The 20,205-nt window shown below is 48.2% G+C and overlaps 1 protein-coding gene across 1 annotated transcript; it reads right to left on the bottom strand.

Moving 5' to 3' along the window:
• Positions 1-972: 972 nt before the first annotated feature.
• On the bottom strand, positions 973-20,205 carry LOC107307003 (proline-rich transmembrane protein 1-like). Its single transcript, XM_085535066.1, has 5 exons — positions 20,115-20,205; positions 10,430-10,890; positions 8,301-8,435; positions 2,098-2,387; positions 973-1,148 (listed from the first exon to the last, which is right to left on the bottom strand). Exons 1-4 carry the CDS (start codon positions 20,131-20,133, stop codon positions 2,211-2,213), a joined length of 792 nt encoding a protein of 263 aa, XP_085391192.1. The 5' UTR covers positions 20,134-20,205; the 3' UTR covers positions 973-1,148; positions 2,098-2,210.

The raw sequence follows: 20,205 nt of genomic DNA, 5'->3' as shown, positions 1-20,205 counted from the left end.
AGGGGGAAGGCCTCAATGGGGGTCAATGGGGTGGGGATTAAAGGGGGAGGGTCCTAAAGGGGGAGGGTCTCAATGAGGGTCAATGGGGGTGGGGTTTAAAGGGGGAGGGGATTAAAGGGGGAGGGTCTCAATGGGGGTCAATGGGGGAGGGGATTAATAAGGGGGAGGGTCTCAATAGGGGTCAATGGGGGTGGGGTTTAAAGGGGGAGGGTCTCAGTGGGGGTCAGTGGAGCTGGGGTTTAAAGGGGGAGGGGATTAATGGGGGAGGGTCTCAATGGGGGTCAATGGGGGAGGGGTTTAAAGGGGGAGGGGCTTAAAGGGGGAGGGGATTAAGGGGTAGAAATTAAAGGGGGAGGGTCTTAAAGGGGGAGGGTCTCAATGGGGGTCAATGGGGCTGGGGTTTAAAGGGGGAGGGTCTCAATGGGGGTCAATGGGGCTGGGGTTTAAAGGGGGAGGGGCTTAGAGGGGGAGGGGATTAAAGGGGGAGGGTCTCAATGGGGGTCAATGGGGGTGGGGTTTAAAGGGGGAGGGGTTTAATGGGGGGAGGGGCTCAATGGGGGTCAATGGGGCTGGGGTTTAAAGGGGGAGGGGCCTAAGGGGGAGGGTCTTAAAGGGGTAGGGGTGAATGGGGGCTGGGCTTAAGGGGTGGGGTTTAAAGGGGGAGGGGCTTAAAGGGGAAGGGGTTCAATGGGGGTCAATGGGGGAGGGGCTTAAAGGGGAAGGGGTTCAATGGGGGAGGGGCTTGAGGGGGAGGAGCTTAAAGGGGGCGGGGCTTAACGTGGGAGGAGCTTAATGGGGTGGGGGCGGGGCTTAAAGGGGCGGGGTTTGTGATGTGAACTTAGGGGGGTTTTCAACCCAAACTGACCCCAAATCCCCCGTTTTTAAGGCTTAAAAGGATTAATTAATAAAGGTGAATCGTTAATTAACCCCTTTGTTAATGAGGAGCTGCTTAATTAGACCCGGATCCATCTATTACCAACACTGAGATTTTATTGGTCCATTCATTGGTCCGTCATGAGACCAGAAGGGGGCGGAGCTTGGCATGCAAATGATCATGTGACACGGCAGTGGGCGGAGCATCCAGGTGGGTGGGGCTTGGCGTTACCATGGCAACAGCGGGGTGGGCGGAGCCAAGCCCTATGGCGTCCCTGTGGGCGGGGCTAAAGGTTACCATGGCAACGGCAAAGGGGAGGAGCCAACCAATAGGGTGAGAGCATCCCTGTGGGCAGGGCTAAGGGTTCCCATAGCAACAGGAAAGGGGGAGCAGCCAATAAGAAGAGCCTTGCCTGCAGTAGGCGGGGCTAAGTGTTACCATAGCAACATGGAAGGGGGCACAGCCAATAGGAAGAGCCTGGGGGCGGGGCTAAGGGTTCCCATAGCAACAAGAAAGGGGCGGAGCCAAGCCCTATAATTACCATACCACAGTGGGCGGGGCTAAGGGTTACCATAACAACATGAAAGGGGGTGCAGCCAATAGGAAGAGCCTGGGGGCGGGGCTAAGGGTTCCCATAGCAACACTGAGGGGGTGGGGCCAAGCCCTATGATTACCATATTCTAGTGGGCGGGGCTAAGGGTTACCATAGCAACAAGAAAGGGGCGGAGCCAAGCCCCATGATTACCATATTCCAGTGGGCGGGGCTAAGGGTTACCATAGCAACACTAAAGGGGTGCAGCCAATAGGAAGAGCTTGGGGGCGGGGCTAAGGGTTACCAGAGCAACACTAAGGGGGTGGAGCCAAGCCCTATGATTACCATATTCCAGTGGGTGGGGCTTAGGGTTACCATAGCAACAAGAAAGGGGCGGAGCCAAGCCCTATAATTACCATACCCCAGTGGGCGGGGCTAAGGGTTGCCATAGCAACACGAAAGGGGAGCAGCCAATAAGAAGAGCCTGGGGGCGGGGCTAAGGGTTCCCATAGCAACACTGAGAGGGCGGGGCCAAGCCCGATGATTACCATATTCCAGTGGGCGGGGCTAAGGGTTACCATAGCAACAAGAAAGGGGCGGAGCCAAGCCCTATAATTACCATACCCCAGTGGGCGGGGCTAAGGGTTGCCATAGCAACAAGAAAGGGGGCACAGCCAATAGGAAGCCTTGCCTGCTCACTCCGGGTCCTCGCTGTGGACCAATGGGGAGAAGATATGGGGGATGCTGTTGCCATGGCGACGGTTGCCATGGCTCCAGTTGCCATGGCGACAGTTGCCATGGTAACTAGGGGTCCCATTCGTTGTCGTGGTGCTGGGCGGCGATGAGGATGACGACGGTGAGGATGGTGCAGAGGACGGTGGCGGCGACGCCGACAGCCAATGAGATGAAGGCAAAGTTCCGGGCCTCCCTCGAGGCCACTTCGGCCTGAGCCAGGTCCCCACGAGCCACCGCTGTGCGGACCTGGGGGTGTTAATGGGGGGGGTCCCATAACGAGGGTGGGGGAGGGATGGGAAAGGGGAACCAGAAATACACAAAATGGGAAGAAATACAGCGAGAATGAGGCCAAAAACATGAGAAATGGCCCCAAAAAGCCAAGAAATGGCCCCCAAAACTCAAGAAAAGTCAATAAGGATGCCAAAAATGCAACAGATGGCCCCAAAAACCCAACAAATGGCCCCAAAAACCCAACAAATGGCCCCAAAAACCCAACAAATGACCCCAAAAAGCCAACAGAAGTCAATAAGGACGCCAGAAACGCAACAGATGACACAGAAAACCCAACAAATGGCCCCAAAAACACCAATAATGACCACAAAAACCCAACAGAAGTCAATAAGGACGCCAGAAACGCAACAGATGGCCCCAAAAAGCCTACAAATGACCCCAAAAACCCAACAAATGGCCCCCAAAACCCAACAGAAGTCAATAAGGACGCCAGAAACGCAACAGATGACCCCAAAAACCCAACAAATGGCCCCAAAAAGCCAACAGAAGTCAATAAGGATGCCAAAAATGCAACAGATGGCCCCAAAAACACCAATAATGTCCCCAAAGACCCAACAGATAACCCCAAAAACCCAATAAGAGTCATTAAGAAGCTCAAAAACCTAACAAATGGCCCCAAAAAACCAACAAATTGCCCCAAAAACTCAAGAAAAGTCAACAAGGACGCCAAAAACGCAACAGATGACCCCAAAAAGCCAAGAAATGGCCCCAAAAAGCCAACAGAAGTCAACAAAGACAAGAATGAGCCCAAAAACACGACAAATGGCCCCAAAAACACGACGAATGGCCTCAAAAACATGACAAATGGCCCCAAAAACCCAACAAATGGCCCCAGAAACTCAAGAAAAGTCAACAAGGACACCAAAAACGCAACAGATTAGCCCAAAAACATGACAAATGGCCCCAAAAACACCAATAATGACCCCAAAGACCCAACAGATAACCCCAAAAACCCAATAAGAGTCATTAAGAAGCCCAAAAACCCAACAAATGACCCCAAAAAGCCAACAGAAGTCAACAAGGACAAGAATGAGCCCAAAAACACGACAAATGGCCCCAAAAACATGGCAAATGGCCCCAAAAAGCCAACAGAAGTCAACAAGGACGCCAGAAACGCAACAGATGGCCCAAAAACCCAACAAATGGCCCCAAAAACCCAACAAATGGCCCCCAAAACCCAACAGAAGTCAACAAGGACGCCAGAAACGCAACAGATGGCCCCAAAAACCCAACAAATGACCCCAAAAAGCCAACAGAAATCAACAAGGACGCCAAAAACGCAACAGATGAGACAGAAAACCCAACAAATGACCCCAAAAACACCAATAATAACCCAAAAACCCAACAGAAGTCAATAAGGACGCCAGAAACGCAACAGATGGCCCCAAAAACCCAACAAATGGCCCCAGAAACTCAAGAAAAGTGAACAAGGATCCCAAAGACGCAACAGATGACATCAAATACACAATAAGAGTCAAGAAGAATCCCATAAACACAACAAATGACCCCAAAAATCCAACAAATGGCCCCAAATACCCAACCGAAGTCAACAAGAAGCCCAAAAACCCAACAAATTACCCCAAAAACCCAACAGATGACACTGAAAACCAACAGATGACCCCAAAAACCCAATAAGAGACATCAAGTACCCCCAAAACCCAACAAATGACCCCCAAAAACTCAACAAATGACACTGAAAACACAACAAATGACCCCCTAAACCCAATAAGAGTCATTAAGAAGCCCCAAAACCCAACAAATGACCCCAAAAACCCAACAGAAGTCAACAAGGACACCAAAAACGCAACAGATGGCCCCAAATATTTAATAGGAATCATAAAGGACCCCAAAAACGCAACAAATGGCATGAAAAACACAACAGATGACACTGAAAACACCAATAATGACCCCAAAGACCCAACAGATAACCCCCCAAACCCAATAAGAGCCATTAAGAAGCTCAAAAACCCAACAAAAGGCATGAAAAAAAACCACAAATGACCCCAAAAACCCAACAGATGACCCCAAATACCCAATAAGAATCAATAAAGACGCCAAAAACCCAACAAATGGCCCCAAAAACCCAACAGAAGTCAACAAGGACGCCAAAAACCCAACAGATGAACCCAAAAACCCAACAAATGACCCCAAAAACCCAACGAACAACCTCAAAAACCCAATGAAAGATCCCAAAACCCAATGAAGGACCCCAAAAACTCAAAGGAATGACCCCAAAACACATGAAATGAACCCATAACCCTACAAAAGACCCCAAAATCCCAACAAATGACCCCAAAATCCCACCAAATGACGCAAAAACCCAACAAAAGACCCCAATGACCCTAAAATCCCAACAAATGACGCGAAAACCCAACAAAACACCCCAAAATCCCAACAAATGACCCCAAAATCCCAACTAATGACGCAAAAACCAAACAAAGGGCCCCAAAACCCAATGAAAGACCCCAAATTCCCAACAAAAGACCCCAAAAACCCAACAAATGACCCCAAAATCCCAACAAATGACGCAAAAACCCAACAAAAGACCCCAAAATCCCAACAAATGACCCCAAAATCCCACCAAATGACGCAAAAACCAATGAAAGACCCCAAAATCCCAACAAATGACCCCAAAATCCCAACTAATGACGCAAAAACCAAACAAAGGGCCCCAAAACCCAATGAAGGACCCCAAAAACCCAACAAATGACCCCAAAATCCCAACAAATGACCCCAAAATCCCAACAAATGACGCAAAAACCTAACAAAAGACCCCAAAATCCCAACGAATGACCTCAAAACCCAACAAAAGACCCCAAAATCTCAACAAATGACCCCAAAATCCCACCAAATGACGCAAAAACCAAGGAAAGACCCCAAAATCCCAACAAATGACCCCAAATCCCAATGAAAGACCCCAAAATCCCAACAAATGACGCAAAATCCCAACAAAAGACCCCAAAATCCCAACAAATGACCCCAAAATCCCTACAAATGACCCCAAAATCCCAACAAATGACCCCAAAATCCCAACAAAAGACCCCAAAAACCAAAGGGCACCAAAACCCAATGAAGGACCCCAAAAACACCAATGAAATGACCCCAAATCCCAATGAAAGACCCCAAAATCCCAACAAATGACCCCAAAACCCAACAAAAGACCCCAAAATCTCAACAAATGACCCCAAAATCCCAACAAATGACGCAAAAACCCAACAAAACACCCCAAAATCCCAACAAATGACCCCAAAATCCCAACAAATGACCCCAAAACCCCAACAAATGACGCAAAAACCCAACAAAGGGCCCCAAAACCCAATGAAAGACTTCAAAATCCCAACAAAAGACCCCAAAAACCCAACAAATGACCCCAAAATCCCAACAAAAGACCCCAAAAACCAAAGGGCACCAAAACCCAATGAAGGACCCCAAAAACACCAATGAAATGACCCCAAATCCCAATGAAAGACCACAAAATCCCAACAAATGACCCCAAAACCCAACAAAAGACCCCAAAATCTCAACAAATGACCCCAAAATCCCAACAAATGACGCAAAAACCCAACAAAACACCCCAAAATCCCAACAAATGACCCCAAAACCCAACAAAAGACCCCAAAATCTCAACAAATGACCCCAAAATCCCAACAAATGACGCAAAAACCCAACAAAACACCCCAAAATCCCAACAAATGACCCCAAAATCCCAACTAATGACGCAAAAACCAAACAAAGGGCCCCAAAACCCCAACAAATGACCCCAAAATCCCAACAAATGACCCCAAAACCCCAACAAATGACCCCAAAACCCCAACAAATGACGCAAAAACCCAACAAAGGGCCCCAAAACCCAATGAAAGACTTCAAAATCCCAACAAAAGACCCCAAAAACCCAACAAATGACCCCAAAATCCCAACAAAAGACCCCAAAAACCAAAGGGCACCAAAACCCAATGAAGGACCCCAAAAACACCAATGAAATGACCCCAAATCCCAATGAAAGACCCCAAAATCCCAACAAATGACCCCAAAATCCCATGAAATGACGCAAAAACCCAACCAAAGTCCCCAAAACCCAATGAAGGACCCCAAAAATCCAACAAAAGACCCCAATGACCCCAAAAATCCCAACAAATGACCCCAAAATCCCAAGAAATGACCCCAAAACCCAACAAAAGACCCCAAAATCTCAACAAATGACACCAAAATCCCACCAAATGACGCAAAAACCAATGAAAGACCCCAAAATCCCAACAAATGACCCCAAAAACCAAAGGGCACCAAAACCCAATGAAGGACCCCAAAAACACCAATGAAATGACCCCAAATCCCAACAAAAGACCCCAAAATCCCAACAAATGACCCCAAAAACCCAACGAACCACCCCAAAACCCAACAAAGGACCCCAAAACCCAACGAATGACCCCAAAACCCAATGAAGGACCCCAAAACCCAATGAACAAACCTAACACCTATGAAATGACCCCAAATCCCAATGAAAGACCCCCAAACCCCAACAAATGACGCAAAAACCCAACCAAAGACCCCAAAATCCCAACAAATGACCCCAAAACCCAACAAATGACCCCAAAAACCAAAGGGCACCAAAACCCAATGAAGGACCCCAAAAACCCAACAAAAGACCCCAATGACCCCCAAAATCCCAACAAAAGACCCCAAAATCCCAACAAAAGACACAAAAACCCAACAAAAGACCCCAAAATCCCAACAAATGACCCCAAAATCCCAACAAATGACCCCAAAATCCCAACAAATGATGCAAAAACCAATGAAAGACCCCAAAATCCCAACAAATGACCCCAAAATCCCAACAAATGACACAAAAACCAAAGACCCCAAAATCCTAATGAAGGACCCCAAAAATCCAACAAAAGACCCCACTGACCCCCAAAATCCCAACAAAAGACCCCAAAACCCCACCAAATGACGCAAAAACCAATGAAAGACCCCAAAATCCCAACAAATGACCCCAAAATCCCAAGAAATGACGCAAACACCAAACAAAAGACCCCAAAATCCCAACAAATGACGCAAAAACCCAACAAAAGACCCCAAAATCCCATGAAATGACCCCAAAATCCCAACAAAAGACCCCAAAAACCAAAGGGCACCAAAACCCAATGAAGGACCCCAAAAACACCAATGAAATGACCCCAAATCCCAACGAAAGACCCCAAAATCCCAACAAATGACCCCAAAATCCCAACAAATGACCCCAAAATCCCAACTAATGACGCAAAAACCAAACAAAGGGCCCCAAAACCCAATGAAGGACCCCAAAAACCCAACAAAAGACCCCAATGACCCCCAAAATCCCAACAAATGACCCCAAAATCCCAAAAAATGACCCCAAAATCCCAACAAATGATGCAAAAACCAAACAAAAGACCCCAAAATCCCAACAAATGACCCCAAAATCCCAAGAAATGACGCAAAAACCCAACAAAAGACCCCAAAATCCCAACAAAAGACCCCAAAAACCAAAGGGCACCAAAACCCAATGAAGGATCCCAAAAACACCAATGAAATGACCCCAAATCCCAATGAAAGACCCCAAAATCCCAACAAATGACCCCAAAATCCCAACAAATGACGCAAAAACCCAACCAAAGACCCCAAAATCCCATGAAATGACCCCAAAATCCCAACAAAAGACCCCAAAAACCAAAGGGCACCAAAACCCAATGAAGGACCCCAAAAACACCAATGAAATGACCCCAAATCCCAATGAAAGACCCCAAAATCCCAACAAAAGACCCCAAAACCCCACCAAATGACGCAAAAACCCAACGAAAGACCCCAAAATCCCATGAAATGACCCCAAAATCATGACCCCCCCCCCCCAACCTGCACGGCCTTGACGATGGCGACGACGCCGGTGGGCCAGAAGCAGCAGAGGGTTGTGAGCACGGCAATGGGCAGGTAATCGTGGGGGGGGGACCCCGGGGGGGGGGCTGGGACCACCGGGCCGGGCCCATAAACCTATAGGGGTGGGCGGGGCTTTGGTATGGCTCCGCCCCCCTCATTTTAATATAAGCTCCGCCCCCTTCGTTAATTCTAATCACCCCCCCCTTTAATCCGATACCGCAAGCACTCCCATAAGCCCCGCCCACTATAGGCCACGCCCATCTGGGGGGTGACCACGCCCACGTCATTAGCATAGCACCACCCAACCCCCTTCCTCATTAACATACAATAAGCCCCACCCCCTTTGCTCAACCTGATTTCCATATGCCCCAGCCTTTCATATGCCCCGCCCACAGCAGCCTCATTTGCATGCCACGCCCTCATTTGCATGCCACGCCCTCATTTACACACCCAATCCTTATTTACATACCCCACCCTCATTTGCATGCCACACTCTCATTTGCATACACAACCCCTTCCTATACTCCTCCCTCACCCTCAACCTCCCCCTTATTTGAATACACACATTCATTTGCTTGCACAGCCTCATTTGCATCCCCCTCATTTACATACACAACACCCCCTTCCCATACCCATTCCTCTCAATTAACCCTCCCAAACCCCTCCCCCTTATTTGCATACACAGCCTCGTTTGCATACCCCACCCTTATTTACATACCCAACCGTCATTTGCATACCCCACCGTCATTTGCATACCCACCTCATTTACATACCCGACCCTCATATGCATTTGCACATAACTCTCTTCCTATACCCCTTCCTCTCCCTTATACCCCCCTTATTTGCATGCACAGCCTCATTTGAATATCTCACCCTCATTTACATACACACCACCCAATTACTACACCATTCTCTCTTAAGCCCCTCCCCTCCCTTATAGCCCCGCCCCCTTTTCACACAGGCTCCTTCCCTTTCTTTAAGCCCCGCCCCCTTTCTCACAAGACCCGCCCTGTTCTTTAAGCCCCGCCCACTTTCTTTTAGCCCCGACCCTTTTCTTTTAGCCCCTCCACTTTCTTTAAGCCCCTCCCCTTCCCTTTAAGCCCCTCCCCCTTTCACGTAAGCCCCGCCCACTTTATCACAAGCTTCTCCCCATTCTCATAAGCCCACCTTCTTTCTTTAAGCCCCGCCCACTTTCTTTTAGCCCAGCTTCTTTCTCACAAGCCCCGCCCCCTTTCTCACGAGCTCCGCCCTCTTTCTATCAAGCACCTCCCCTTTCGTTAAGCCCCGCCCCCTTTCAAGGAACCCCCTTTAAGCCCCGCCCCTTTCACTGAACCCCCTTTAAGCCCCTCCCCTTTCTTTAAGCCCCGCCCCCTTTCACTGAACCCCCCTTTAAGCCCCGCCCCTTTCTCACAAGCACCGCCCCTTTCTTTAAGCCCCGCCCTCTTCTAATAAGCCCCCTTTCTTTAAGCCACGCCCCCTTTCTCACAAGCCCCTCCCCTTTCTTTTAGCCCATCCCCCTTTCCATCAAGCCCCCGTCCCTTTTAGCCCCTCCACCTCCCTTTTAGCCCCTCCCCCTTTCACGTAAGCCCCGCCCACTTTATCACAAGCCCCTCACCTTTCTCATAGGCCCATCTTCTTTCTTTAAGCCCCGCCCACTTTCTTTAAGCCACGCCCCTTTCTCACAAGCCCCACCCCCTTTCTCACAAGCTTCCTTTCTTTTAGCCCCGCCCCTTTCTTTAAGCCCCGCCCCTTTCTCACAAGCCCCGCCCCTTTCTTTAAACCCCGCCCCCTTTCACCGAACCCCTTTTAAGCCCCGCCCCTTTCTTTAAGCCCCGCCCCCTTTCACCGAACCCCCTTTAAACCCCGCCCCTTTCTCCGAACCCCTTTTAAGCCCCGCCCCTTTCTTTAAGCCCCGCCCCCCTTTCTTTAAGCCACGCCCCCTTTCTCACAAGCCCCTCCCCCTTTTTTAAGCCCCTCCCCCTTTCCATCAAGCCCCCGCCCCTTTTAGCCCTTCCCCCTTTCTTTTAGCCCCTCCCCCTTTCTCACAAGCCCCGCCCCTTTTCTTTTAGCCCCTCCCCCTTTATCAAAGCCCCCCCCCCTCCACTCACCGTTCCCGCCCCGTACCCCCCCCCATAAGCAGCAGCTCCTGGCGGCAGCTGAAGAGCGAATGGAGGTGGGGGTGGGGGGGGTCCGTAAGGGTGGGGGGGGGCGGGAGGACCCCCATAGGGCTGCTGGGGGGTGGGGGGGGGTGGGGCCGATGTGGGGGGGGGTCTCGGCAATGTAGCTGCGTGGGGTCGAGGCATCGCCCCCCCCCCACCCATATAACCCCCCCCCCCACCCGGAAGCCCCCTGGGAAGGGTGGCAGCTCCGACCCCCCCCCCACTTAAAGCCCCCCCCCTGGGTAAGGTGGCAGCTCCCCCCCCCCCACTTAAAGCCAAGCCCCCCCCCCTGGGTAAAGTGGATGCACCCAACCCACCCCCACCCCCCCCAGAGCCCCCTATAAGGGGGAAAGGGGGGGCTGGGGGGCCGTAGGGGGGGGGGGACGAATGGGGGGCAACATCCGGGGCACCTGAAATAAGGAAGGGGGGAGAGGTTACAAAATGCCCTAACACTAATGACCCCCCCTTAAATTGCCCCAAAATCCCATTATTTCAACCCAAAAAGCCCAAATTTGCCCCCAAATCCCCACATTTCAACCCAAAAAGCCCCAATTTGCCCCTATTTCAACCCAAAAAGCCCCAATTTGCCCCCAAATCCCCCCATTTCTACCCCAAAAAGCCCCAATTTGCCCCCATTTCTACCCAAAAAGCCCCAATTTGCCCCCAAATCCCATCGTTGCCCCCCTTAAAATCCCTCATTTTTACCCCCAAATCCCCCACAAATTACCCCAAATCCCCCATTGTTACCCCCAAATCCCCCCCAAATTACCCCCAATTCCCCTAGTTTTACCCCCAAAATCCCCCATTTTGACCCCCAAATCCCCCATTTTGACCCCAAATCCCCCCAGTTTTCCCCCAAAATACCACTCAAAAAACCCAAATCTCCCCATTGTTGCCCAAAATCCCCCAAAATCCCCCCCAAAAAACCCCCATTTCCCCCCCAATTTCCCCCATTTTTGCTTAAAATGCCCCATTTTTATCCCCAAATCCCCCATTTTGCCCCAAATTCCCCCTATAAATCCCCCATTTTTCCTCCAGATCCCCCCATTTTTGTCCAAAATTCCCTATTTTTACACCAAAATCCCCCATTTTTTCCCCAAAATCCCCCAAATTGCCCACATTTTTACCCCCCGAATTCCCATTTTTACCCCAAAATCCTCCAAATTCCCCCCATTTTTGTCCAAAATCCCTCATTTTTACCCCCAAATCGCCCCCAAATTACCCCAAATCCCCCATTGTTACCCCCAAATCCCCCCCAAATTACCCCCAAATCCCCTATTTTTACCCCCAAAATCCCCCATTTTGACCCCAAATCTCCCATTTCGACCCCAAATCCCCCCATTTTTACTCCAAATCCCTCAGTTTTCCCCCAAAATACCCCTCAAAAACCCAAATCTCCCCATTGTTGCCCAAAATCCCCCTAAATCCCCCCCAAAAACCCCCCATTTCCCCCCCAATTTCCCCCATTTTTGTCCAAAATGCCCCATTTTTATCCCCAAAATCCCCCATTTTGCCCCAAATCCCCCCTATAAATCCCCCATTTTTCCCCCAGATCCCCCCATTTTTGTCCAAATTTCCCTATTTTTACACCAAAATCCCCCATTTCGACCCAAAATCCCCCAAATTCCCCTCGTTTTTACCCATAAAATTCCCATTTTTACCCCAAAATCCACCCCAATTCTCCTCATGTTCCCCCATTTTGGTCCAAAATCCCTCATTTTTACCCCAAATTCCCTCTAAAAATCACCCATTTTTCCTTCAGATCCCCCATTTTGGTCCAAAATTCCCCAACTTTTACCCCCAAAATGCCCCAAATTCCCCCCATTTTTACCCCAAAATTCCCATTTTTACCCCGAAATCCCCCCATACCCCAATTCCCCCCATATCCTCCCATTTTTGTCCAAAATCCCTCATTTTTACCCCAAAATCCCCCATTGTTACCCCCCAAATCCCCCCCAAATTACCCCCAAATCCCCTATTTTTCCCCCAGATCCCCCCATTTTTGTCCAAAATCCCCCATTTTTGTCCAAAATCCCCCATTTTTACCCCAAAATTCCCATTTTTACCCCAAAATCCACCCCAATTCCCCCCATTTTTGTCCAAAATCCCTCATTTTTACCCCAAAATCTCCCCCAAATTACCCCCAAATCCTTCATTTTTACCCCCAAATTACCCCAAAATCCCCCATTTTTACCCCCAAAATCCCCCATTGTCACCCCAAAATCCCCCATTTTTACCCCAAAAATCCCCATTTTGACCCAAAATCCCCCAAATCCCCCCATTTTTACCCCAAAATCCCCCACAATTCTCCCCGTGTTCCCCCATTTTTGTCCAAAATCCCTCATTTTTACCCCAAAATCCCCCATTGTTACCCCCAAATCCCCCCCAGATTACCCCCAAATCCCCCATTTTTACCCCCAAAATCCCCCATTTCGACCCAAAATCCCCCAAATCCCCCCATTTTTACCCCAAAATCCACCCAATTCCCCCCATATCCTCCCATTTTTGTCCAAAATCCCTCATTTTTACCCCAAAATCCACCCCAATTCCCCCAAATCCCCCCATTTTTACCCCAAAATCCACCCCAATTCCCCCCATATCCTCCCATTTTTGTCCAAAATCCCTCATTTTTACCCCAAAATCCCCATTGTTACCCCCAAATCCCCCCCAAATTACCCCCAAAACCCCTATTTTTCCCCCAGATCCTCCCATTTTTGTCCAAAATCCCCCATTTTTAGCCCCAAATTCCCCCCATTTTTACCCCAAAATTCCCATTTTTACCCCCAAATCCACCCCAATTCCCCCCATATCCCCCCATTTTTGTCCAAAATCCCTCATTTTTACCCCAAAATCTCCCCCAAATCTCCCCCAAATCCTTCATTTTTACCCACAAATTACCCCAAAATCCCCTATTTTTACCCCCAAAATCCCACATTTTACCCCCAAAATCTCCCATTTTTACACAAAAATCCCCCATTTTTACCCCAAAATTCAAATTTTTACCCCCAGATCCACCCCAATTCCCCCCATATCCTCCCATTTTTGTCCAAAATCCCTCATTTTTACCCCAAAATCCCCCATTGTTACCCCAAAATCCCCCCCAAATTACCCCCAAAATCCGCCATTTTCACCCCAAAATCCCCCATTTTTACCCCAAAATCCCCCATTTTGACCCCAAATCCTCCACTTTTACCCCCAAAATCCCCCATTTTCACCCCCAAATCCCCCATTTTTACCCCAAAAATCCCCCATTTCGACCCAAAATCCCCCAAATCCCCCCATTTTTACCCCAAAATCCACCCCAATTCCCCCCATATCCTCCCATTTTTGTCCAAAATCCCTCATTTTTACCCCCAAATCCCCCACTGTTACCCCCAAATCCCCCCCAAATTACCCCAAAATCCCCCATTTTTCCCCCAGATCAGCCCATTTTTGTCAAAAATTCCCCATTTTTACCCCCAAAATGCCCCATTTCAACCCAAAATCCCCCCAAATCCCCCCATTTTTTCCCCCAAATCCCCCATTTTTCCCCAGAATTCCCCCAATTTCCCCCATTTTTACCCATAAAATTCCCATTTTTACCCCAAAATCCACCCCAATTCCCCCTATATCCCCCCATTTTTGTCCAAAATCCCTCATTTTTACCCCAAAATCTCCCCCAAATTACCCCCAAATCCTTCATTTTTACCCCCAAATTACCCCCAATTCCCCCATTTTTACCCCCAAAATCCCCCATTTCGAGCCAAAATCCCCCAAATCCCCCCATTTTTACCCCAAAATCCACCCCAAATTCCCCCCATATCCTCCCATTTTTGTCCAAAATCCCTCATTTTTACCCCAAAATCCCCCACTGTTACCCCCAAATCCCCCCCAAATTACCCCCAAATCCCCTATTTTTCCCCCAGATCCCCCCATTTTTGTCCCAAATCCCCCATTTTTATCCCCAAATCCCCCCATTTTTACCCCAAAATTCCCATTTTTACCCCAAAATCCACCCCAATTCCCCCCATTACCCCCCATTTTTGTCCAAAATCCCTCATTTTTACCCCAAACTTACCCCCAATCCCCCATTTTTACCCCCAAATTACCCCCAAATCCCCTATTTTTACCCCCAAAATCCCCCATTTTTACCCCAAAATCCCCCAATTTTTACCCCAAAAATCCCCCAAATTCCCCCCAAATCCCCTATTTTTACCCCAAAAATCCCCCATTTCGACCCAAAATCCCCCAAATCCCCCCATTTTTACCCCAAAATCCACCCCAATTCCCCCCATATCCTCCCATTTTTGTCCAAAATCCCTCATTTTTACCCCAAAATCCCCCATTATTACCCCCAAATCCCCCCCAAATTACCCCCAAATCCCCTATTTTTCCCCCAGATCCCCCCATTTTTGTCCAAAATCCCCCATTTTTAGCCCCAAATTCCCCCCATTTTTACCCCAAAATTCCCACTTTTACCCCAAAATCCACCCCAATTCCCCCCATATCCTCCCATTTTTGTCCAAAATCCCTCATTTTTACCCCAAACTCACCCCCAAATCCCCCGTTTTTACCCCCAAATTACGCAAAAATCCCCTATATTTATCCCAAATCCCCCCATTTTTATCCCAAAATTCCCATTTTTACCCCAAAATCCACCCCAATTCCCCCCATATCCTCCCATTTTTGTCCAAAATCCCTCATTTTTACCCCCAAATCCCCCATTGTTACCCCCAAATCCCCCCCAAATTACCCCCAAATTCCCTATTTTTACCCCAGATCCCCCCATTTTTGTCCAAAATCCCCCATTTTTAGCCCCAAATTCCCCCCATTTTTACCCCAAAATTCCCATTTTTACCCCCAAATCCACCCCAATTCCCCCCATTACCCCCCATTTTTGTCCAAAATCCCTCATTTTTACCCCAAAATCTCCCCCAAATCCTTCATTTTTACCCCCAAATCACCCCAAAATCCCCCATTTTTACCCCAAAAATCCCCAATTTCGACCCAAAATGCCCCAAATCCCCCCATTTTTACCCCCAAATCCACCCCAATTCCCCCCATATCCCCCCATTTTTGTCCAAAATCCCTCATTTTTACCCCAAAATCCCCCATTGTTACCCCAAAATCCCCCTTAAATTACCCCCAAATCCCCTATTTTTCCCTTAGATCCCCCCATTTTTGTCCAAAATCCCCCATTTTTACCCCCAAATTCCCATTTTTACCCCCAAATCCACCCCAATTCCCCCCATTTTTGTCCAAAATCCCTCATTTTTACCCCAAAATCCCCCCAAATTACCCCAAAATCCCCCATTTTTACCCCCAAATCCCCTATTTTTACCCCCAAAATCCCCCATTTTCACCCCAAAATCGCCCATTTTTACCCCAAAATCCCCCATTTCGACCCCAAATCGCCCCATTTTTACCCCAAAATTCCCCATTGTTACCCCAAATCCCCCCAATTAAACCCCATTTTTACCCCAAAATGCCCCATTTCAACCCAAAATCCCCCCAAATCCCATTTTTTCCCCAAAATCCCCCATTTTTCCCCCAAATCCCCCAATTAAACCCCATTTTTACCCCAAAATTCCCATTTTTACCCCAAAATCCACCCAAATTCCCCCCATATCCTCCCATTTTTGTCCAAAATCCCCCATTTTTACCCCAAAATCCCCCATTGTTACCCCCAAATCCCCCCCAAATTACCCCCAAATCCCCTATTTTTACCCCAGATCCCCCATTTTTGTCCAAAATCCCCCATTTTTATCCCAAAATTCCCATTTTTACCCCAAAATCCACCCCAATTCCCCCCATATCCCCCCATTTTTGTCCAAAATCCCTCAGTTTTACCCCAAAATCCCCATTGTTACCCCCATATCCCCCCAAATTACCCCCAAATCCCCTATTTTTACCCAGATCCCCCCATTTTTGTCCAAAATCCCCCATTTTTACCCCAGAATCCACCCCAGTTCCCCCCACTTTTGTCCAAAATCCCTCATTTTTACCCCAAAATCTCCCCCAAATCCTTCATTTTTACCCCCAAATTACTCAAAAATCCCCTATTTTTACCCCCAAAATCCCACATTTTCACCCCAAAATCCCCCATTTTTACCCCAAAAATGCACCATTTTGACCCAAAATCCCCCAAATCCCCCCATTTTTACCCCAAAATCCACCCAAATTCCCCCCATTACCCCCCATTTTTGTCCAAAATCCCTCATTTTTACCCCAAAATCTCCCATTGTTACCCCCAAATCCCCCCCAAATTACCCCAAAATCCCCTATTTTTACCCCCAAAATCCCCCATTTTCACCCCAAAATCCCCCATTTTTACCCCAAAAATCCCCCATTTCAACCCAAAATCCCCCAAATCCCCCCATTTTTACCCCAAAATCCCCCACAATTCCCCCCATATCCCCCCATTTTTGTCCAAAATCCCTCATTTTTACCCCCAAATCCCCTATTTTTACCCCAAAAATCCCCCATTTTCACCCCAAAATCGCCCCATTTTCACCCCAAAATCGCCCCATTTTTACCCCAAAATCCCCCATTTTGACCCGAAATCCTCCACTTTTACCCCCAAAATCCCCATTTTGACCCAAAATCCCCCATTTTGACCCCAAATCCCCCCAATTAAACCCCATTTTTACCCCAAAATCCACCCCAATTCCCCCCATATCCTCCCATTTTTGTCCAAAATCCCTCATTTTTACCCCAAAATCCCCCATTGTTACCCCCAAATCCCCCCAAATTACCCCCAAATCCCCTATTTTTCCCTTAGATCCCCCCATTTTTGTCCAAAATCCCCCATTTTTAGCCCCAAATCCCCCTATTTTTACCCAAAAATTCCCATTTTTACCCCCAAATCCACCCCAATTCCCCCCATTACCCCCCATTTTTGTCCAAAATCCCTCATTTTACCCCCAAATCCCCCATTTTTACCCCCAAATTACCCCAAAATCCCCCAATTTTACCCCCAAAATCCCCCATTTTCACCCTAAAATCCCCCATTTTTACCCCAAAAATCCCCCATTTCGACCCAAAATCCCCCAAATCCCCCATTTTTACCCCAAAATCCACCCCAATTCCCCCCATATCCTCCCATTTTTGTCCAAAATCCCTCATTTTTACCCCCAAATCCCCCCAAATCCCCCATTTTTACCCCCAAGTTACCCAAAAATCCCCTATATTTATCCCAAATCCCCCCATTTTTATCCCAAATTTCCCATTTTTACCCCAAAAATCCCCCATTTCGACCCAAAATCCCCCAAATCCCCCCATTTTTACCCCAAAATCCCCCATTTTTCCCCCAAATCCCCCCAATTAAACCCCATTTTTACCCCAAATCCCCCCATTTTTACCCCGAAATCCACCCCAATTCCCCCCATACCCTCCCATTTTTGCCCAAAATCCCTCATTTTTACCCCCAAATACCCCATTTTTACCCCCAAATTACCCCAAAATCCCCCAATTTTACCCCCAAAATCCCCCATTTTCACCCTAAAATCCCCCATTTTTACCCCAAAAATCCCCCATTTCGACCCAAAATCCCCCAAATCCCCCCATTTTACCCCAAAATCCACCCCAATTCCCCCATATCCTCCCATTTTTGTCCAAAATCCCTCATTTTTACCCCCAAATCCCCCCAAATCCCCCATTTTTACCCCCAAGTTACCCAAAAATCCCCTATATTTATCCCAAATCCCCCCATTTTATCCCAAATTTCCCATTTTTACCCCAAAAATCCCCCATTTCGACCCAAAATCCCCCAAATCCCCCCATTTTTACCCCAAAATCCCCCATTTTTCCCCCAAATCCCCCCAATTAAACCCCATTTTTACCCCAAATCCCCCCATTTTTACCCCGAAATCCACCCCAATTCCCCCATACCCTCCCATTTTTGCCCAAAATCCCTCATTTTTACCCCCAAATACCCCATTTTTACCCCCAAATTACCCCAAAATCCCCCAATTTTACCCCCAAAATCCCCCATTTTCACCCTAAAATCCCCCATTTTTACCCCAAAAATCCCCCATTTCGAACCCAAAATCCCCCAAATCCCCCCATTTTTACCCCAAAATCCACCCCAATTCCCCCCATATCCTCCCATTTTTGTCCAAAATCCCTCATTTTTACCCCAAAATCCCCCATTGTTACCCCCAAATCCCCCCCAAATTACCCCCAAATCCCCTATTTTTCTCCCAGATCCCCCCATTTCTGTCCAAAATCCCCCATTTTTATCCCCAAATCCCCCATTTTTACCCCAAAATTCCCATTTTACCCCATAATCCACCCCAATTCCCCCATATCCCCCCATTTTTGTCCAAAATCCCTCATTTTTACCCCAAAATCTCCCCCAAATCCTTCATTTTTACCCCCAAATTACTCAAAAATCCCCTATTTTTACCCCAAAATCCCCCATTTTCACCCTAAAATCCCCCATTTTTACCCCAAAAATCCCCCATTTCGACCCAAAATCCCCCAAATCCCCCCATTTTTACCCCGAAATCCACCCCAATTCCCCCATATCCTCCCATTTTTGTCCAAAATCCCTCATTTTTACCCCAAAATCCCCCATTGTTACCCCCAAATCCCCCCAAATTACCCCAAAATCCCCTATTTTTACCCCAAAATCCCCCAGTTTCATCCCAAAATCCCCCATTTTTACCCAAAAACCCCCCATTTCGACCCTGAATCCCCCAAATCCCCCCATTTTTACACCAAAATTCCCATTTTTACCCCCAAATCCACCCCAATTCCCCCCATATCCCCCCATTTTTGTCCAAAATCCCTCATTTTTACCGCAAAATCTCCCCCAAATTACCCCAAATCCTTCATTTTTACCCCCAGGTTACCCCCAATTCCCCCATTTTTACCCCCAAAATCCCCCATTTCGACCCAAAATCCCCCAAATCCCCCCATTTTTACCCCAAAATCCACCCCAATTCCCCCCATATCCTCCCATTTTTGTCCAAAATCCCTCATTTTTACCCCAAAATCCCCCCAAAATCCCCCATTTTTACCCCCAAATTACCCCAAAATCCCCCATTTTTACCCCAAAAATCCCCCATTTCGACCCAAAATGCCCCAAATCCCCCCATTTTTACCCCAAATTCCACCCAATTCCCCCCATATCCCCCCATTTTTGTCCAAAATCCCTCATTTTTACCCCCAAATCCCCCATTGTTTCCCCCAAAATCCCCCCCAAATTACCCCCAAATCCGCCATTTTCACCCCAAAATCGCCCATTTTTACCCCAAAATCCCCCATTTTAACCCCAAATCCTCCACTTTTAACCCCAAAATTCCCCATTTTTACCCCAAAATCCCCCATTTTTACCCCAAAAATCCCCCATTTTTACCCCAAAATCCCCATTTCGACCCCAAATCTCCCCATTTTTACCCCAAAATCCCCCATTTTGACCCAAAATCCCCCATTTTTACCCCAAAATCGCCCATTTTTACCCCAAAATCCCCCATTTCGACCCCAAATCGCTCCATTTTTACCCCAAAATTCCCCATTTTGACCCAAAATCCCCCATTTTAACCCCAAAAAGCCCCATTTCCCACCCCCCAATCAAAAAAATAACCCTTTTATTGCCCAATTTCCCCCTTTTTCACCCCAAAATCCCCCCCCCCCCCCCCCCGATCCGCACCGCTCTTCTCAGCCGCCATGGTCCGGACCGGACCGGAACCGGAAATCCCCCCAGAACCGGAAACCGAAACCAGAACCGGAAGTGGAAAATA

The sequence above is a fragment of the Coturnix japonica genome, unplaced genomic scaffold, assembly GCF_054131305.1.
Source record: "Coturnix japonica strain WE unplaced genomic scaffold, WE-NBRP24 Scf107, whole genome shotgun sequence".
In the NCBI taxonomy this organism is placed as follows: Eukaryota; Metazoa; Chordata; class Aves; order Galliformes; family Phasianidae; genus Coturnix; species Coturnix japonica.
This window is presented reverse-complemented; position numbering and strand designations above follow the sequence as displayed.

Coding starts and splice junctions, on each gene's coding strand:
- LOC107307003 (XM_085535066.1), bottom strand. Junction 8,436..10,429: donor GGGGGTACGGGGCGGGAACG/GTGAGTGGAGGG, acceptor CCACCCCTATAG/GTTTATGGGCCCGGCCCGGT. Junction 2,388..8,300: donor CCATCGTCAAGGCCGTGCAG/GTTGGGGGGGGG, acceptor TAACACCCCCAG/GTCCGCACAGCGGTGGCTCG.